Source organism: Brassica napus, chromosome A1 (assembly GCF_020379485.1).
Source record: "Brassica napus cultivar Da-Ae chromosome A1, Da-Ae, whole genome shotgun sequence".
In the NCBI taxonomy this organism is placed as follows: Eukaryota; Viridiplantae; Streptophyta; class Magnoliopsida; order Brassicales; family Brassicaceae; genus Brassica; species Brassica napus.
This window is the reverse complement of record NC_063434.1, coordinates 8,672,350-8,690,075: the sequence shown is the minus strand read 5'-3', so window position 1 is coordinate 8,690,075 and position 17,726 is coordinate 8,672,350. Positions and strand designations below refer to the sequence as shown.

General features: G+C 33.1%; 4 protein-coding genes across 6 annotated transcripts; 3 read left to right on the top strand and 1 right to left on the bottom strand.

The window, feature by feature from the left end:
- The first annotated feature begins 2,017 nt into the window (after positions 1-2,017).
- On the top strand, positions 2,018-3,454 carry LOC106442820 (40S ribosomal protein S10-1). The gene is made up of 5 exons (XM_013884462.3): positions 2,018-2,133; positions 2,242-2,290; positions 2,616-2,898; positions 2,990-3,116; positions 3,229-3,454. The coding sequence occupies exons 1-5, from the start codon at positions 2,131-2,133 to the stop codon at positions 3,307-3,309; spliced, it is 543 nt and encodes a 180-aa protein (XP_013739916.1). The 5' UTR covers positions 2,018-2,130; the 3' UTR covers positions 3,310-3,454.
- Positions 3,455-6,333: 2,879 nt separating this feature from the next.
- On the top strand, positions 6,334-8,787 carry LOC106442829 (glutaminyl-peptide cyclotransferase-like). Of its 3 annotated transcripts, XM_048742106.1 has the most exons (10): positions 6,350-6,784; positions 6,924-6,959; positions 7,122-7,186; positions 7,288-7,351; positions 7,600-7,717; positions 7,811-7,908; positions 8,076-8,146; positions 8,240-8,267; positions 8,366-8,420; positions 8,516-8,787. In XM_048742106.1, exons 1-10 carry the CDS (start codon positions 6,446-6,448, stop codon positions 8,608-8,610), a joined length of 969 nt encoding a protein of 322 aa, XP_048598063.1. In that variant the 5' UTR covers positions 6,350-6,445; the 3' UTR covers positions 8,611-8,787. The 3 variants fall into 3 exon arrangements, with proteins under 3 accessions (XP_048598066.1, XP_048598059.1, XP_048598063.1); XM_048742102.1 differs by having other exon boundaries at positions 6,342-6,784; positions 8,076-8,267; XM_048742109.1 differs by lacking the exons at positions 7,122-7,186; positions 7,288-7,351 and having other exon boundaries at positions 6,334-6,784; positions 8,076-8,267.
- Positions 8,788-12,284: 3,497 nt separating this feature from the next.
- On the top strand, positions 12,285-14,473 carry LOC106442837 (beta-carotene 3-hydroxylase 1, chloroplastic-like). The gene is made up of 7 exons (XM_013884476.3): positions 12,285-12,820; positions 12,923-12,982; positions 13,065-13,136; positions 13,252-13,386; positions 13,717-13,842; positions 14,117-14,173; positions 14,261-14,473. The coding sequence occupies exons 1-7, from the start codon at positions 12,437-12,439 to the stop codon at positions 14,345-14,347; spliced, it is 921 nt and encodes a 306-aa protein (XP_013739930.1). The 5' UTR covers positions 12,285-12,436; the 3' UTR covers positions 14,348-14,473.
- A 1,816-nt stretch (positions 14,474-16,289) lies between these two features.
- LOC106359705 (B3 domain-containing protein REM9-like) lies at positions 16,290-17,401 on the bottom strand. Its single transcript, XM_048752454.1, has 5 exons — positions 17,339-17,401; positions 16,943-17,252; positions 16,775-16,860; positions 16,417-16,696; positions 16,290-16,321 (listed from the first exon to the last, which is right to left on the bottom strand). Exons 1-5 carry the CDS (start codon positions 17,399-17,401, stop codon positions 16,290-16,292), a joined length of 771 nt encoding a protein of 256 aa, XP_048608411.1.
- Positions 17,402-17,726: the final 325 nt, after the last annotated feature.

Sequence of the window (17,726 nt, the reverse complement as noted above, 5' to 3'; positions counted from 1 at the left end):
TACCAAGAGGTCCACCTAATGTCACGAGTGTGATTGACTCATTAACCACTTCAATAATGATGGTATCAATCATACTCGATAGAGAGAGAGAAAGCTTACGTTGGGGCAAGGAATAATAGAGAGAATCAATTGGATTAAGAGATGGGGAGAGCCATGTTCGTGTATATTAGCTTGGACAAAAAAAAAGAGATCGTCACGGGTCCACATGATCGTCATTTTCTCTGAAAAGCAACACTAGTTTATTGTTCTTAGAGTATGTACAAAACAACACTTATTAGCAATTCTCACTTTTGATTTGGATTCAAGATCTTGACCTCCATTCAGCTATTTTGCGTTAGTTTACTTATATTGTTCTATTTTACTTGGCGTACTTTAACTAATGTTTATTTTCATCTATTACTGCTGTAGATCCTGGACTTTACTTTGGGACAATCATACTTATTGCCTCCCGCTATCCAAAAAAAACTGAGCTATTTTGTTTTTGGTCAGCAAGGACGTATTGGTTAACAAGGAGGAATTCATGATGTTGACAAAAATGAAAGACGAATATAAGTGTGATTTATTATATGGTCAAGTTGACATACAAAAGGCTGCTTTCTCGTTTGTATTCGTGAGTTCACGGACATGCATGTTTCATTGGTCGTCCGTGAACTACTTTCTCCGAATCTCATTTTTGTTTAACAACAATTTTTGTCTGCGCCAAGCTGGCTTTCTGACTTGATCACAACTCAAATCCTTTTTTTTATTACTACTTTTAAGAGGCTAACTATACAAAACTTAAATCTCAAAACTCAAAGGACAAAGGTGTACCATGCTTTGATCTCAGAGTTGGAGAGCTTGAATTCAAATCAAGAACAGGGTACATGTGTTGGGGACGGTATCAGGTTTTCTAAGAGCAACATTAACGGTTACAACCCTACTAAAGTTTTTAAAAAATAATAATAATAATACTATTTTAAAGATTTAGTTATGTAAAACCAATTAAAACCTCCGTTTGGAACTACGCTAGGTGCTAGTCGGGCGGTAACCCTGGACATATCGAGTTACCGAAAAATTAGGGAGTACTCGGAAATTACGCGGAGCCTAGTTTTAAATACACTTTAATAAATTTATAATATATTTGGCTAATTTTAAACATGATGATACAAGTTCTTAGTCATAATTGTATTTTAATTATAATTATTTAGTAATAAATAATTACACAAAATCTGTCAATAATGAGTAAAAGTTAATCAACCGTGTTTTAATTTACACGGACGGAAAAAAAAACTTAGGCGGTTAACGCGGGAATAGGCGGTCAACACGGAAATTAAGCGGTCTTACGCGGATAAACGCCTGGCTACACCGATTTGGGCATAATCATTGCGGTCAACCTCCGAACAGTGCCTAGACGGCCGTGTTTTCGAACATGGATTAAAACATTATTAGACTGACATGTGTCATCGATTCTTAAAAATCATGGGTTTAGAGCATGATTATTGGAGGGTTCTTATGGTGGGGTTCTTAGTTTTTTTAGTTAAAAGTTAAGAGACGAGTTCTTATATTCCGTTAAGAACCTCACCCTAAAAAGCTCCCAATAATCATGCTTTTAGAACTTTTTGACTTTCTCTTTCCAAGTTTATTTATTTCTTATCAGCAAACTAGTGACTTGCGTTAACATATATTATGCATTACCAAGATCTAATTTCGGACACTATGAGTATGTATGGTATGGACTTCTAATTTTCTAGTCATTCAAAGAAATACTTTGCCAAGGTCCAAAGGGAAGTATGTAGCTCCATCATTAATCATGATAATGTTACAATAGTACATACTTAAAGAAAATTCGTACGTCAAATTAACAGAACAAGTGTAAAAGTTTAGTGTGCACACTTCGTTGCATGCAGTTCATGTTGCTAGGCATTACTACAGGTCTCGGGTCACGTTCGGTGTAGACTTCATACCACACCTCCAAAGCCCAGCACTGGAGGCAAACAATTATTACAATTCTTGGCCCAATTAAAGCCCAAATACGTAATATATAAAATTGGTCACTTATCCACTGAAAACCCTAGTTTTCTTGTGCCGTAGCTTTGTGACAAAAGAAGTAGCTGTCTGCCTCTTTGCAGTGAAAGCACTACCAACAAGAAGATGGTATAGTCTATGCTTTTGCTCTGTTTCTCTATTTTCTATATTTGTATGTTTTTGTAATGGAAGGACATATCCGATAATGTATTGTGTTCTTGTTCCTTCTGTTTCCAGATTATCACAGAGACCAACCGCAGAGAGATCTGCAAATACCTTTTCAAAGGTTTCTACTTTTTCACAGCTAATGGCATTCTTTCATTTCTGCTAGTGGAAACATGTTTAGTTACCATTTCTTAGGGTTCTTGAATTGTAGTTTGAAACTGTTTGATTGAATAAGTAAATGCTTGCCTTCAGCATATATGGGTGCAGTAGATTTGAATCTAGCTAAAGTAGTACTTTGTCAACTGAGTTATGTACATTTCTAAGATCTAATGAACCCTGGAGGTTTGTTCAATAAAGATTAAATCTTTAACTGTTGGGTTGGGTTACCAACTGTGGTAATTTTGTGAATGCTGAATGATCTATATTATATCACGTGGGTTTCACAGAAGGAGTATTGTTCGCCAAGAAGGACTTCAATCTCCCAAAGCATCCGTTGATTGAGTCAGTGCCCAACCTGCAAGTGATCAAGCTCATGCAGAGTTTCAAGTCCAAGGAGTACGTTAGGGAGACCTTCGCTTGGATGCATTACTATTGGTTTCTGACCAACGAAGGGATTGAGTTCTTGAGAACTTATCTTAACCTTCCCTCGGACGTTGTTCCCGCGACCTTGAAGAAGTCTGCTAAGCCCATTGGTCGTCCCTTTGGTGGCCCACCTGGTGATCGCCCAAGGTAACTTTTAAGACTCCTTTGTTTCATCTTACTTTAGTACCTGATTGGCTAATTCTCATTAAAATGACATTGGTTTTGGCGTTTGTTTCAGAGGACCTCGTTTTGAGGGAGACCGTCCTAGGTTTAGTGACCGTGATGGGTACCGTGGTGGGGCACGTGGTGGTGATGCAGCAGGTGAGAAGGGTGGAGCTCCAGCTGATTACCAGCCGTCTTTCCAAGTAAAACTCTCTGTCTCGCTCCCCTCTTAGTTTACTGAAAAGCCTCTGAGCTTATTGATACAGATGGTGAGGAGGTTTTGTCTAACATTGCGTTTGTGTGTTATGTTGACAGGGAAGTGGTGGTAGGCCTGGATTTGGCCGTGGTGCAGGCGGTTACAGTGCAGCAGCACCATCTGGTTCTGGTTTACCCTGAAAGGACTCTTGTTATCGTTTAGACTATTGAAAGACGAGTTTTGTTTTTGTTTTTGGCTTTAGTTTTGTTTGTGTGACTGCAAATCTGGAATCTATGATCTTTCTATTTTTCTGACTTTTGGTCTGAAGAAAGGAGTCTTTTATTAGTTTCCACTTTCCAGGATTAGTGTTAAAACTCCCGTTTCTTTTTCTTGTCTGTCATGGAAGCTTGTGCTTTGTCCAAATGGGATATGAGAGCGGATTGCTTTTTAGAAACAAGTCAAGTGGAACATTTTTTTTTTTTATTAAGCAAATGTTTAATGGACACTGCCACCTATGTAGCTTGGACAGTGTTGATCAAATACTAGAGCCAAAAATTAGGAGGTATCTGGGTTTTAAATGGCGTGTAGCCAGACTTGGGTTAGCCATGGCGATCATGTGTTTCACACAACCAAATTGCAAGCTTCTGTCTCTCATTTTCACTTATGTTACACTTCTGATTAAAGCAAAGCAAAGATAAACCGAAACACTAATTCCATTGATAAAATTATAGTTGACAAAAAAAATTAAGTTTTGTAAATTCAGATTAAAAAACGATTTTTACACAGATTAAAAAACAATTAAAAATAATCCAAAATTCATGAATCAATAAACAATTTAATCTAGATATATCTTTTCATTTCACAAAATAGTGTCCTTTTGATAATTTTTACACAGATTAAAAAACAAATGAAATACATTTATGTTTTGTTAATTACATAATTATTTATGTTTGAAATAGACATAATTATTTAGAAAATCAATGCAATTTACAATTAATAGTAAACTGAATTTATACATAAATTGTACTGAAATCCTACTATATAAAAGTGACTAAATCCCTCCTTTCTAAGTCCTGCCACATAGGCAAAATATTATGAACCAACCAAAATATCATGTCATCCGGACTAGGTTTGAGTTAAAAAAAAAAGCTATTTTCAAATCCCATTCGACCCATCTCGAAACCCATTCTTGAGCCACTCTCTCATAAACATAATCTCGTGTTCCAAACATCCCGGGTTAAATTTTTCAAAACACTCATATCTTAGAAATAATTTAGAAAATATCTTTATATAAATGTTTTTTTCTTGAATAATATTTAATTATAATTTTTTGTATCTTTTTAACTTTTATAATAAAAATATTGTTTTCAGATAGAAACAAAATATATATAAGAATTATCTTATTTTAAAATTTTTTGATAATTTTATTATATTATTTTAGAATCAATTATTTAATATTAATATAACATTTAAATTTTATATGATTAAAAGAAAATTCGTTTTTAATTATATATAAAATTTATTAAGGGTATTGTTTTAATTAACACATTAGCGAATCAGTTAGAAATTAATAATAAATCAATAACCTATCTAAAAGTCGAAGACCTAATAAAATATGACAAATAAGAAAAACTAACTAAATTTTAATATAAAATAGAAATTTAATATTACTAAAATAAAATTCATTTTTAATATATATATAATATTAATTAAGGGTATTTTTAAATTAATAAATTATTGACTTAGCTAAAAATAAATAATAAATCAATGATTTAGCTAAAACCTAATAAAAACATGACAAATAAGCAAATTTACTAAAATTATGGATAATATAAAATATGATTGATTCTTTAATACAAAATTAAAATAAGAGTTTTGTTAAATAAAACATAAGTTTGCTGTATCGGTGTTACAAAAAAAACAATCATTAATAGTGTTGTAGAAATTATGTCTTTCTCATTAGCGAATAAAACTGAAGCAGAGTGTTGGAGGATAACTCAACGTATAGACGACGAGATTATAGAGATTGATATGAGAGTTGAGGTAACGGACACAACTGTTCCTCCGTAAAGAAACGCTCCTGCTAGACATCCTAGATAAATGAAAGAGACATATCTGGACTTGGTTTTGTGTTAATGGATGGTGACTTTCCAATGCTGTTTGGAGCAAGGGCCGATATACACGCACCAAATCACCACTGCAAGCGGAAAGTTTGCTATGGGTAATGCAAGTGATACTGAAGTTTGGACACAGAGAGATGGTCTTTCAATCGATTGTGAACAACTGGTTACACTCATTCAAAAGGAGGAAGATTGGCCTGCGTTGGACTCGGAGCTCGACGAAATAGAGGCTGTATCCAAAGAATTTTCTGAACTTTCTATTGCTTATATTCCTAGATCTTTAAAATTCAGTACGAATAGCTTAGCAAAAGGTGTCCGATCACGCGCATCTCGATCAACTTTTGTAAACCCTTTTGCACCAAGTTGGCTAGCCCTAGAAGCTAGCATGAAGGTGCAAAAAAAAAAGAATAAAGTTGAAAGTGAAACTAAATATCCCAATGAACAAATTTATGAGAAGTTCATATTTATGTGGATGTTTATATGGGACAAACAATTGTTTTTAGACAATTATAGAATATAGTCACAAAAATCAATCCTAAAATATATAATTTAAAAAAACCATTTAAACAAACCATCAAAATTTTCAATATTACACCAAATAAGAATATAAAAACCAACTATATTCTCTTCATGTATAATGTGTTGTGGTAAGATTCAAAAAAATTAACTTACTTTACAGTAAGAGAAAATTAGATTTTTAATTCCAAATTTACTGTAAAAACACAACATTTTATAAAACTAAACAATTGACATAATAATACAAAAAATATTAAAAAAAATTAAAATACTATCTGCGCGTAACGCGGACAAGGATCTAGTTAAACATAAATTGTAGAGAAATTATAAAATGACACTCTTTTTATATAAAAAAAAATGTAAAGTAACAATTTTTTGATGAAACAGAGAATATAAAACTGGAATGGAACTAAATGTGATAAAAATCAGTACCAAATCAGAACAGATATCCGAAAAGTCATACATGCCTTATGAGAGAAACCAATTCCAAAATGTCTTTACTTGAATATCCATGAAGACTAAATCTGGATGTAAATATCAAAACAACTCTTTCACATTACACTGACATTCAATGAATTACTTTAAATAAAAAAAAAAAGAAAGAGGAAACAAATACAAAGTCTAATTTACAAAAAAAAAAGCTTACAAATCTGGGTGGCGGGTCATTTCCAAGTACAGCCGTCGTAGTTGACGGACTTTGATGGCCACTCGATCTTCCTCCTCCTATAAGAAGAGACACACCAAGCAGCGATCAATGCCTCCTCATCTCCCGACTCCTGCTTCTCGCCAATTCTTCTCTTCTCGGAGGAGGATCTTGATGATGACGATCCCTCTTGCTCTCTTCTCCGCCGCCATTTTTCTCTTCTTTATGCCCTTCAACGGCTCCGGAAGATCGTCTGATTCCTCGTTGGGTCTTTTATCTACGATCAATGAAATTGAAGTTGTTGCTGAGTTTCCTCATGATCCAAACGCCTTTACTCAGGGTCTTCTTTATGCAGGAGACGATACATTGTTTGAATCTACGGGTTTATACGGACAGGTGATTTGCTTTTCCCTGCAGCAAAGTCTTACTCTTTTTACGAGATCTTGTCTCTTAATCATTGGTTGATTCTTCAATTATCTTTGCAATGTGATGCTCGAGTTTGATCTCTTCTGCTCTTTTTCTTTTCCCCTTACAGTCTTCAGTGAGGAAAGTGTCTCTCCAGACAGGAAAGGTATGGTTTTTATCTTGTAAAGGTGTACGCTTTTGGACTAACATTGAGGTTGTGTGTGATTGTGATTGGGGAATGATTGTTTTATATTTTACAAGAGAATGGAGTTTTATGGAATGTTAATTGAAGTACACAACTTAGTTTTGTTTCTCCCTTCTTGCTTAGGTTGAAGTGATCGAAAAAATGGGGGATAAGTACTTTGGAGAGGGTTTGACGCTCCTTGGAGAAAGGTAAAGCCTTTGAAGCTACGTTGTGTAGTTCAGAAAGAGCCTCGCCTCTGCTGTTTCTAGGTCCTTGTTCTCTGATCGACTCATTACGTTATCTGTTGTAGCCTCTTTCAAGTTGCATGGCTGACGACCACGGGTTTCTCTTATGATCTAAGCAACTTAACCAAAGTCCGTCCTTCTCCTACTCATTTTTGTTTGCATCGCTTGCTTGCTTTCTCAGCTATTAATCGTCAAAGGCAGCCTGCTTGCTATAGTTTCTATATTTAAAATTCAGCTTTTTCTTTTCATGAATTTAGAGGAAAAGCTTTGTTCCTTTAGTTCTTGTAGTGTTGTTGTTAAGTTACCGTGTCTGCATTGCATTACCACTTTAGGATGGACCGTACTCATTTCATGTTGACCATTTGATCTCACTCTAGGTAAAACCATTTAAACATCATATGAAAGATGGATGGGGTTTGGCTACCGATGGACAAGTGTTGTTTGGAAGTGATGGCACTTCTACACTTTACCGGATGGACCCTCGAACAATGAAAGGTTTTCGAGTTTTATTCTTTGCTTTTGTCTTCTTCAACCACTTACTTATTTTCTGGACTGGGGAGTATATTTATGATTTTATTGACTCTGCAGTTACTGATAAGCATGTAATCAAATATAATGGCATTGAGGTACGATACCTTAACGAACTCGAGTACATAAACAATGAAGTTTGGGCGAACGTGTGGCAGGTAATTCAACTGTTCTTTTTGGTATTTGCATTTATTCATTGTGACGATTGATATGATGTATGCAAAATGTCACAAAGTGAAATCAAACTTTGGTGCATTAGGCTTCATTCATTGGCTCACTTTGAGGTAGGAGGAATAAGGCTGATATGTATCTCTCTCTGTTGCAGTCTGATTGTATTGCTAGAATTTCACCCAAGGATGGATCGCTACTTGGATGGATACTTCTTCCCGAATTAAGGTTAGTATTGTCTCTTCTAACATGTAGTATTTGTGTAGGATATAAACCACTGTGTTATAGAATTGATCATTCTTCTTTTTTTTTTCTCCGCAGACAAGGATTGCTGCATTCTGGACATGGGGTAAGTTGAATATCTGAATTTCACAAATTTTTGTGACTTATAATCAGTCATCTTCAAAACTTGTTTTCCCTTTCCTTAATCTTGTCTTTGCACTATAGCGTATTGATGTCTTGAATGGTATAGCATGGGACAGCGAGAAGAAGCGTCTCTTTGGTAAGAAAAATCTCGTCCGGTCCCTTGAGTTTGGTAATAAAACTCTCTATCTAGTCATATGACATTTTGAATCTCGATGATTGTGCATATTGCAGTAACGGGGAAACTGTGGCCGAAGCTGTACGAAATCAAGCTAAAACCAGCAGCAGCAAAGAGCGAGAGACAAATCGCGCGACAATGCTTGGTATGAAAAAAAAAAAGATATGTGGGGTAATTGTTAGAATGTACACTGTTATACACCATACATTCTCAGCAGTAGCAGAAAAGTGTAGCCTGAAGGGGTCCATGACCCAAGTTGCATTTACTAGTTTTGTATCCTTCTCTATTCCATCTTGGGGTCCGAAATAAAAATAGAAAAATAACAATACTATACGAGAGTAATAATAACCAAAGAACAAAGATGCTACGAGGAACTCTGTGAACCAATAAATTTATGACATGTAGAGAAGACCCATAGACGCTTGAGGACATAACAACTCTCACAGCATCAGCCTCATAAATGGTTGTAACTTGTTTGTTGTTGCGGTCCTTGGTTGGTTGAGGTGTAACTTTTTTGTGTCTGGTCGTTCCTTACCACTTCGACCCACAATTTTAGCCTTGTAGGTCTTTCTCTAACATCTTAAAATGATGTCTTCTCCAGCTCTTATAATGATATCATAATACATTATGAGAGCTTCAATTCTACAAACCATATGATTTGAAGTAAACGGATTTCAACAATCTAACATGGAATAGACGAGATTTTAGAAACTAGACGGAATGCCCGAAATGCAGACATGATTATATAGCCTCATAAAAGAAAATGTAGATCCACAATGTTTAAGAAACAATGATTTTTGTGGAAATGAATCCGATACAACAGAAACATAATCCATTTGATTAAGGAAAGAACATTCTTTCACAATTTAGGTACACAATAAAAAAAGGTTACAAGAGTTTAATATACTAGGTGATTTTTCCGTGCTCAAGCACGGGTATATATATTTTTCAAATAAATATATTGTAATAATTGATTGCTACGTACTTTTAATTTCAAATTAATTTTTAATTTATATGCATCATTTATATCAATAATATTGTATTACTTTAGTTTCACATATGATTTTATATATGTTATATCTAATCGTTTTTGTTATTTTTCAGTCGATTTAGTTATCATTTGGGTGAATTAGATTACATCTATGAATTCAATTGTATTATTTTTATTTTATATATTAAAATTTTGATTAATTTCTTATTTGCATTTAGGTGGTTGTTGTCTTAGATATGTAAATATATTTTATGAAGATTATGTATAACTTAAGATATATTGTGCTTAGAATGAAATAAAAAAATAAATTAAATCGTCTGATTCTAAATTACATAAACTAATATAACAAAATGATAATATTTTGAAGTATATGCATATATATAAATTTTACAAAAGAACTAAATTGTAACAGTTGGTTAATATTTTATTTTCATTTTAATATGTTTTGAGTTGTCCTATGATTTATATTTATAAAATAAATTACTATTCGTTATAAAATTATATATTCTTATCGTAGTTAAATCTATGATTTTAGATATAAGTTGGATTAGTCGAATCACTCATGTTGTGACTATATTGAGTTACATATATTCTTTAAAATTCAAAATGAAGTATAATTATCTACTCTATTAAAATAAAGTCATATTTTTTATCTACCATACACAAGTCTCTGTTAGACCATTCATTAGAAATTTAACTAAACATCATAAAATTACTCATATATGATATTCTCCTAACAAAAACAATATACATCTAAACAATAACATTTCTAAAAAAAATTAATATATTGTCATTAGGTAATTATCATTTGACTGTTTATCATATTTAATATAGACCATATTTTATATATTCCAGTAACTAATTTTGAAATTAAATAGTATAGCCCAATTCTTTTTAAATTATCAAATTAAAATTTTATATAAAAAATAAATAATATTTTCTTGGTTGTAACATTTTATGTTGATATTTTTAGTAAAAGGAAACATATTAAACTGAAATATAATATATTAAATAAAATAATATTTTAAAATACAACAAAAATCATTTAATTTATTCACATAAAAACATTTCGAGAATAAAATTTCGAAACAAAGAAGCTAATATTTTTTTATTATTTCATTTAAAACTAATGTTTAAAATTAAACTATTAATATTGATGTTGCATTTTAAACAAATAAACAAAAATACTTCATTAATATATGATTTGTACAATATCATCAAACAAATTTTAACATATATAAATTTTCAAAATAAAAATTATAAAAATAAAATTGATATTAGATATATATCTTTATAACATATTTTATATTTTAAATATTAATTTAAAAATATAAATATATCCGCACGGATGTGCGGATTAATATCTAGTTTTTTTTTATAATTAAGTCAAATGTGCATGTATTTCGTAATATTTACCAAATTATATGTTGATGGTTTTGAAAAAAATATTAGAAAATAAAGCGATGATCAATAGGAAGTTATATTTGCAAGTAGCTGATACATTTTTGAAAGCTCATGAACACATATCAATATTTACAATAATTAAAATATTCAATAATTCTAAATAACTTTATGCATTTGATTTATTGAATAAAAACTAAAATTTATTTTAAATAATCTTAAAAATTAGAATTCACATTTGCTTTGGTATTTTGATTATGGTCCTATTAAGTTCCACAAACATAAAAACATAAAATTTAAAAGCAAATTTAATATTAAGAAAAAAATAACTTTAATAATGATAAAATATAATATATGTACCTCATTAAATTATTTTGTAACTATTTGATCAAACGATGTTTATTTTAAAAAAATATTTTTAGTTTTTTTAATATCTCCTAAAAATAAGCAGTAAAAAATTGTGATTTTATTTAATAATAATATTATATAAGTAAAAGATAATTTATCAATATTTTTTTCCTGTACTTGAAAGATATTATAGTCAACTAAATATAAGAAAAATAAATAAAACATTTCAATATTACTAATTTTAAACTATTTGTAGACAATTAAACATATATCAGTTTATGTTACTTAATTATTTTATGTATTCATCTAAGAAAATATATAGATATATAAAATTATTTTTTTTACTTTGAACTTTTTGTATTTTTTAACATTATGTTTTAAAATAAATAATATTTTTTTTCTAATATCAAGATTATCTATGTAAACTGTTTTTAATGAAATCACATTATATAGAAATTTATAATTTTCATCTAAGAAAATATAGATATAAGGAAAGTATTTTATTACTTCAAAATTATATTTTATGTTATTTAGAAATATTTTTTAAATCTAGTATTACTATTTTGTGAACTTTCCTTTTTTTTATGAAATCATATTATATATACATATATTTTCGGTTTTCAATTCTTTTTTTTTTAACTTTATAAAAAATTCCTTTTTTATTATATGTGTATATTTTTCGGATTTTTTTAAAAAGGAAACTAAATAAAAATGTAAATTAATTCATTAAGGGTAACAGTGTAATCAACCATCGTGAGAGTTAACGTGAGAGTGACACATAGGAAACTGACTTCTCAAATAATATTATAGAGATGATTAATCCTTATATTTTGCCTAATTAAATAATTTCTTTTCAGTAATTGTATCTCTGAACAATTAACCAAATGGTCAAAGACCACACCAAATGCAAAGAGGACAAAAAAAGAATTGATTGGCAGAAAATGTAATTTTCATAAAATATAAGAGTGGGCCTGTGGGGGGTAGATTAGTCCATTAGAAAAAGAATTAGGGGTCAAATTTCGTCACACGAAACAGAACCGTCCGTCACTTGTATATTCTGCATATTTAATTCCAAAACGTATTTTCATTTTTAGTGACCCAAACAAAATCATCTTTGGCCACAGAGCATTCTACACCACATCTCTCTCTCTCTCTCTTTCTTTCCCTCTCGCATAAAAAGGTTAGAGACCTCACCAAAGTGGAGATAACTCTCGCCGGAGCTTCTTCTTCTTCTTCCATGGCGGCAGGTCTATCAACCGCCCTAACATTCAAGCCGCTCCACCGCGCTTTCTCTTCCTCCTCCAGTCTCCGCCTGCACCATCCAACTTCCTTAACCGGATTGCCGTCGTCTCTCCTCCGCTTCAGAGGATTATCCGTCTGCTACGTCGTCTCGGATCGGAGGCAGAGTTCTCCAATCAACAATGATGAGAGTCCAGAGAAAACAAGCTCTCTGGACACGAACGCCATAGACGCGGAGTACCTCGCGCTGCGTCTGGCTGAGAAGCTGGAGAGGAAGAAATCGGAGAGGTTCACTTATCTGATAGCCGCAGTGATGTCGAGCTTCGGTATCACTTCTATGGCTATTATGGCCGTTTACTACCGATTCTCTTGGCAGATGGAGGTAAATTTGATTTTTTGAAATTCTTTTTTATTTTATTTTTGTAATTCGTTCTGGTTCCGACAGTTTTATGTAAGTGTTTTGAATTGTAATAAAAACAAACAGGGAGGTGAGATCCCAATGTCGGAGATGTTCGGTACATTCGCTCTATCTGTTGGTGCTGCTGTAAGTCCAAAGTCTTTTTATTTCATTTTCTTAAGACGAGCTTGTCTGAATCTCACTGAGTGTTGGAATATTTTGAAACCAGGTTGGTATGGAGTTTTGGGCAAGATGGGCTCATAAAGCTCTCTGGCACGCTTCTTTATGGAACATGCATGAGGTTTACTACCTTTTCATTTCTGATGACAATTCAATAAAATTCTTAATTCTGAGTATTCAAAGTCAAGCTGCTTGTTAATCTACTGTTATTTGATTATTCTCCTCTCTATTTGCAGTCACATCACAAACCTAGAGAAGGTCCGTTTGAGTTGAACGATGTGTTCGCCATAGTCAACGCTGTTCCTGCGATTGCTCTCCTCTCTTATGGTTTCTTCAATAAAGGACTCGTTCCTGGCCTCTGCTTTGGCGCAGTAAGTAGCAAAAGATTGAACGTCATTGGTCTTAATTATGGTTACAACTTACAACGTCTTTGACTGTATATGGTTAGACTAATTATTTTAATATTTAAGATTAAATAACTTCAGACATAGTACTCAGTATTTTAAAACAAAACGTATCTCTCTTCCAGTATCTTCCGTCCCTCTCTATTTATTTTTTAAATAGAGAAAGTTTGGATTTTCGGTTCATGCGATGACAAATGACTCGTTGGCTTCATTAATACCATAAGATGGATTGGTGGTGTTTTACCTTTGTTTTTGTTTGGGCGCTCACATGTTGTTGTTGTCACTCCTCGTAAACAGGGGTTAGGAATAACAGTGTTTGGAATCGCCTACATGTTTGTCCACGATGGTTTGGTGCACAAGAGGTTCCCTGTGGGTCCCATCGCCGACGTTCCTTATCTCCGAAAGGTCGCTGCCGCTCACCAGGTATTAATCTCATTGACTTGATCAGTCAACCACATTAGTTATAACGGTGATTTACTAAAACTAGAAATAATATTTTGTTACATTTCTTAATGACTAGTACTAGTTAGTAAGTAGCTTATTCTATTGATTTATGTCTCTATTTGTTTTAGATTTTGTTTAGATTTAGTCGGTGCTAAAAATATAAAATAATGGTAGCTTCTTATGATGTAGCTTTGTTCTCATTGCTAATTAGAAAATTGATTTTAATTGTGTCGTTGTGTGATTGTGTGTTCAGCTGCATCACACAGACAAATTCGATGGTGTGCCATATGGGCTGTTTCTTGGACCAAAGGCAAGTTTCTGGATTTGCTTTAGATTCTTTAGTCATCATCTTTATGTGTAGCTTTTAATAATTTGACATTGGAATTGTGATAAGCAGGAACTGGAAGAAGTTGGAGGAGATGAAGAGTTAGAGAAAGAGATAAGTCGGAGAATCAAACTGTACAAAAAGGGGTCGAGTTCTTGACTAAACATGTTTTAAGTCTCAACTTTTTGTTTTTTTGTCCTTTGTCATGGATGGTCTGAAATACGGTCTATGTTGATAAATCCTATAAGCCGATTTTGATTTTCAAATACATGCTAATTATAATTATCCCTATGATTTGCATACCCTCCGCTATTTCGGAAGTCGTCATCTGGTCACTAATTTATTTTGCATATTTCTTAGATAAACAGTCATGATCTCTTACAGTGATTCACTGAATGTGAACAAGGTCATCATGTGATGCATAACATAACTGATATTATATAATATCAAAATTAAAAATGAAACGTATTTTGACTTGTACCAGAATATCGTTTGCTTATGCATGCAAGTTTGCAACCAACATATAATATTCATGAAGTGATACAATCATACATATGTGACATATCAAATGACATCTCCCTAGGCTAAATTATGGATTTTTCTTCTTTACCTTAGTCTAATATAAGCTTTTACGTTCACAGTATGACCACTTCTTCGCGCGATCTCGTGGAATGCCATCGTTGCGTACTTGCGTGTAACGTTATACTTCTGAATTATAAAAGTTCCAAAATAAAGGAAAAGTTGAATTCGATTGCATATGCAATCACTCAAATCATTTAACTAAAGTAATAGAAGACATTTATGAGTGACTAGAACATGCAAAGGTAGAAGATGAATTATACTATTTAAAAAGGTAGAAGATGAATAAGGAGACTTAAGTCTTAAAAATTGAATATACTGTATGTTTTGTTAATTAAGAATTCAATAGAACTGGAACGAATGTGTTTTAAACTCCAAAAACTGAAGCTTTTACTAGTAAATAGAACATAACATGCGAATATAGGAGATCAATATGAGACTAAACTGTCAGTCTACAAGTTTAAGATCAGTATTCAAGTAGTGTAAACCCTACTGCTTCCACCGGTTCATTCAATAACACAAAATCACTGTATAGTCAAAGCTTTCATTAGTACTCAATAATTTACCACAGCATATATTAATAGGCCATCACAATATGGTACGATCGAGTTCTATATACAAAAATAAGTTTGGCTGGTGAGAACATAAAAAGGGAGATGGCTTTTAAAGGTAAAGTTATGGATACGTGTTACGTGCTGAGCTAGCCTGTCGGCTGTCCCATTATAATTTTGTAACTAACTCACTGATGAGTGGATACATCACAACATTTCCTCATTATACTCGCACCGATTCCAAGTGTATTTACACTCCTACGAGACTATCCAATCAAATCACAGGAGATAAGGGGCAAATAATTTGATTGTTTATGGTGAAAAGTTGGAGAGGATGGGGTTGCGTGGAAGCATATAATTAGGCAACGGCACAAAAGTGCGAAAGAAAAGTCGACGATACAGTGTAACCAATAACGCACTGAGAGCATATGCAACGGTGAACCTCACCAATGAATCCTTAGAAATATTTTAGTAATTTTTTTTTTTGAATAGTTAAGGATTCGAATCAAAACTGGTAGTCCAATGGTGTTTCCGAAACTGGGTCCTTATTAAAAAAAATATTATTAATTTTTTTTTAAAACTGAAATTGAGGTTTTATTATTTGTATAATTAAACATAAAGATATAAAGATAAACTAATTATTGTAGTTAGCTACCGAACCAAAAAGGTTCAGGTGAATCAAGGTCAACTGAAGATTGAGATTGACTAAACATGAGATAAAAGAGAAGAGAATGAAGAGAAGCAAGATTGTAGTTAGCTAAACATATTTAAACTTACAAGAGTAGAAGAAAAAGATTTAAACTTATAAGTAAGTTGATACTCGAGAAACACAAGAACTTGAGTCTAAACTGAACTGATCATACAAGTAAATTGTAGCAAGGAAAACAAGAGGATATAAGCTCTAAACAAGTCCGAGATACATAGCTAAAGAGACGCAAGCTAAAGAGACGGAATACTACTTGACTATTCTCCTAATTCACCCGTGAGCCAGAAGCAATGTCACCTGCAGAACAAAACCAAACAAGCAAGTTAAACCAGAAGCAAAGAAAGAACACGCATGTTAAAGACGTCTCAAGCAAGGCAATGGAGAAGACTCACCACGCTTTCTGCTCAAGTGTTTGCTCAGTAGTTCAGAACACTCTTTACTTTCCGGACATACACACAACAATGGAGTAGATTTCCCATCTCCAACCAGATTGAACACAAATAAGTCTCCTATGTCGCATATGTTATCACGACAAAACTTTTCCCAGCCTCTTGTGATGTAATACATGCCGCCTGATTCGCTAAATCGCAAACTCGCTGTCCATGAATTTTCCTCTTTGTTCACTAGTATCATCTCTTGGCATTGTTTGTTCAAAGCACTAGTAGGAAGATACTGCAAACACAGAATATGATTTATACATATGAAAATTGACTAACTAAATATGGTTTATACGTATGAAAATTGACTCACAAGTTTGTCTGCTTTTAGATTTGAAGCAGTGACCTCAGCCAAAAAACAGTAGTCGAATGAGAAAGAAGACATTGCCCATGTTCCTCCTGAAATAAAAGAAACAAGTTTCCACGTCAAAACATCTCACAACAGGTAGGACCAAAACGATGAACTTTGATTGAGACTTACTAATCTCATTGTCATCAGCATCACCCGCGTCGGCTTCTTCCTTGATGATGTGAGGATGTGTATACTGAATCTCACAACAGGTAGGACCAAAAGGAGTGACATGAAACACCATGTCTCCTTCGTGTTTGAAGATGACAAGGTTACCGATTTGAAGGTCATGTACTGTGGTGAAATCTTTCCAACCTCCGGTGAGTGTCCTGCCTTCTTGTATCACTTCCCAAGTTTGATCTGAAGCGTCTGATCTTAGTTTCCATGTTTTCTGGTTCGTCTTCCCTTCTATGTGCTTTGAGAAGAAGGCAAGTGGTATTGTCTGCAAGAAAAGGCAAAGTTAATCAAACAAGAAATACATCTAATCAAGAAACTCATGTAAACAAATAGAGAGAGTGAGGTTCTTACGACGCCACTGTGGAAACCAGGAAACAGAGGCTTAAAGAAATGAGGTTCATGTGGATTCGCCATCTGCAAACAAGAAACGAATGTAAACAATATCAACAATGAGTTTCCAAGCAGACGAAAACCCCACAATCGAATCCGTAAACACTGATGAAAGTGAAATGCATCAACTCCAAATGCAAAAATAAAGAACTAAACAGTCTGGGAGAACCCGAAATCGATGAAGCAAATGATCTTTTTCGAACCAATTATTAATACAAACTCAAAATGCTAGCAGTATCGTTTTCAAACCGATTTTTACAAACGCAAAAAGCCCAAAATTCGAATTGAAACCCTAATTACAAACGCAACAAACCCCCAAATTCTGTTTGAACCCTAATTTGAAACGAGA